Raw genomic sequence first — 2,356 nt, 5'->3', positions numbered from 1 at the left:
TTGTATTTCTAGGATACATGCTAGGATAGGAACTTCCTATGTCTAACATATATTATATTTACATACTAGAGGATATAAAGAAGAGTTGCTGTTAATAGAATTTAAAAATGAACATATACTCGATGATATAACGACAACTGGTTTATATTTGTTTTTTATTTGATATGAGAGAACACACGGCAAATTGACTGTTAAACTTGTACTATTTTGTTTGTTACAGACATACTAAGGAACATTTCAAAGAATGGCATCTAGTGGTTCGTATTCTGAACAAGTGATAGATCTTCATAATAAAATGGTGCTTGAGATAAGCGATATGATATTTGAGGGATGTGACTGCTGGGATAAACTTCTTGGCATTTTAAGTGGCAGTCCACTGACCCCTAAAGAAAAGGGTTCAATCAAATCCATACATGATCTGTTTGAAGTTCTCATGATGAAGCAAGAAATCAATTATGGCGACTATGAGAAATTGAGAAAAAAAATGAGCGTCATTCACAAACTCGCGGCAACTAAAATTAAGAACTATGAAAGCAAGATACAGACACAGCTTGAACTGGATGAAGAAGGTAAACATCAAGTTTAGATCAATTTTGTCCTGTACACATTATGTAACATGCCTATGTCATTGTTGTACAAACTTGTGTTAATATAATAATAATGTTCATAAAAGAAAATAATAATAATAATTGTACTTAAGCTATTGTAACCTTTTGTTTGGTGTGTCGTGATTACACTATTGTAATTATGATGTCAAGTATTGGACAGTTCCTACAACACTGTATTTACAGTGATTATATGCGTTATATATTCTTATTTGGATCAATTCAAATTCAAAACGACACTGAATAAAAAAGTATTGCTTCCACTTTCTGTAAACTACTCTATTCCATTTATTGGCATAATTTGAGAATATGTTTGTCGTAGTGATTTTTCATATTGGTATATTTTGCACACCAATTTATAGTTTTATATTTACTTGTAACTTTAAGCGTTTTCTCTACTGGTTTTAAATGTTCATGCTATTTTGAACATAATATTTTTATATCAAGAATCACCGAAAGTTGAGAAAAGCAGAAGGTCGGAAAACAAAGAAGAAACTGGAGGAAGATTGCGAAGCGCAAAGGGAGACAGCAAAGGGAGAAAAAGACGTGAATCTAGCAGGTGAATAAAGTTACGCCAGAATAAACCGGTCATATACTGATTTAGCCAGAGCGAGTGTAGAAAGATAAGAGTTTGATACAGCTTACGTTAATAAGACACTCGAACCAGACATGCACACCCTGGTTACATATAAAAATATTATTAGTTACACAGTTTGTTAGTAACCTAATACGGAAAAATATTGGGTCTAAAAGAAACTTGTATCGGGCCTTGATAGTGTTGTCAGCATTTACTTACACCCGCTTTGTTAATATTTCATCGGCTGTCGTCTGCACAAACCGCTTGGTCGCCATCTTGTTACAAGTTGACGCTTATGGGCAAAGAACGATAACTCTTTCGTACTCACCTAATGTGAGATTCTACTGACCTAATATGAAAATATACTGGATATCATGTGACGTCGTTTTAACCATTAGGACTACAGGATTTTTGCCTGAGGCGGGATAATGTCGTTTATCCAGTAGGAAAATTACATTTTGACATAAAAAATTATGGTATATGCATTTTTGTTTATGTTCACATTCTACCATATGATGAATATTGTTTTAGGACAGTGACAGATGTTGAAAAACGGAAATTACACGCCGATATGGTCCAAGAACTAAGCGAGGAACTTAGCATGCACATGGGCGATGAATGGGCTTCATTCAAAAATAATATGAGATATAAACTGAGTTTTGGTGGAGCTGTACTGGAGGGTATCACTGATATGTTTAGCGCCTGTAAGAAAATGATGGCCAAAGGAAAAATCGATATTGGAAAATACGATAAGCTGATTGAAGTTGTGGAACCTATCGACAAGAATCTAGTTGATATCATCAACGAATACTTGAAGAAGATGGGCATCGAACCCACCCCGAAAAAGAAACTGATGCGCACAAGGTCATCTGATTCTTCGTAGATGACCGTGAAGTATGTATTTACAATAAACTAACTTACAATTCATCCAAGTCCATGCTGACTTTTGTCTTGATGTGTGTAATTTTAATAAGAGCTTTACTTTTCACTAGTTTATAAACAAAATGCTCCTTTTTTATTGAATATCAGTCACAGTTCATCTTTTGAGAGAAATACAATAACAGATCTTTACCTATGGAATAATTCATCACGTGTGTTGAAATATAACATGCATGTTCAAGAACAAAACTTTTTGAATGCCATATGATATCTTAAATAATCAAAAAGCATTGAA

General features: G+C 33.8%; 1 protein-coding gene across 1 annotated transcript; it reads left to right on the top strand.

Moving 5' to 3' along the window:
- Nucleotides 1–225: 225 nt before the first annotated feature.
- LOC110460099 lies at nt 226–2,106 on the top strand. The gene is made up of 3 exons (XM_021512817.1): nt 226–569; nt 1,053–1,164; nt 1,714–2,106. The coding sequence occupies exons 1-3, from the start codon at nt 245–247 to the stop codon at nt 2,063–2,065; spliced, it is 789 nt and encodes a 262-aa protein (XP_021368492.1). The 5' UTR covers nt 226–244; the 3' UTR covers nt 2,066–2,106.
- Nucleotides 2,107–2,356: the final 250 nt, after the last annotated feature.

The sequence above is a fragment of the Mizuhopecten yessoensis genome, unplaced genomic scaffold, assembly GCF_002113885.1.
Source record: "Mizuhopecten yessoensis strain PY_sf001 unplaced genomic scaffold, ASM211388v2 scaffold10317, whole genome shotgun sequence".
NCBI classification, from domain to species: Eukaryota; Metazoa; Mollusca; class Bivalvia; order Pectinida; family Pectinidae; genus Mizuhopecten; species Mizuhopecten yessoensis.
The sequence above is the reverse complement of the archived record's forward strand: the minus strand, read 5'-3'. Positions and strand labels throughout refer to the sequence as shown.

What these genes read in the sequence shown, in the direction of transcription:
- LOC110460099 (XM_021512817.1), top strand. Translation starts at nt 245, where the DNA reads ATGGCATCTAGTGGTTCGTATTCTGAACAAGTGATAGATCTTCATAAT. An exon ending in GCTTGAACTGGATGAAGAAG is followed by an intron (nt 570 to 1,052) that starts GTAAACATCAAG and finishes TTTTATATCAAG; the next exon opens with AATCACCGAAAGTTGAGAAA. An exon ending in AAAAGACGTGAATCTAGCAG is followed by an intron (nt 1,165 to 1,713) that starts GTGAATAAAGTT and finishes ATATTGTTTTAG; the next exon opens with GACAGTGACAGATGTTGAAA.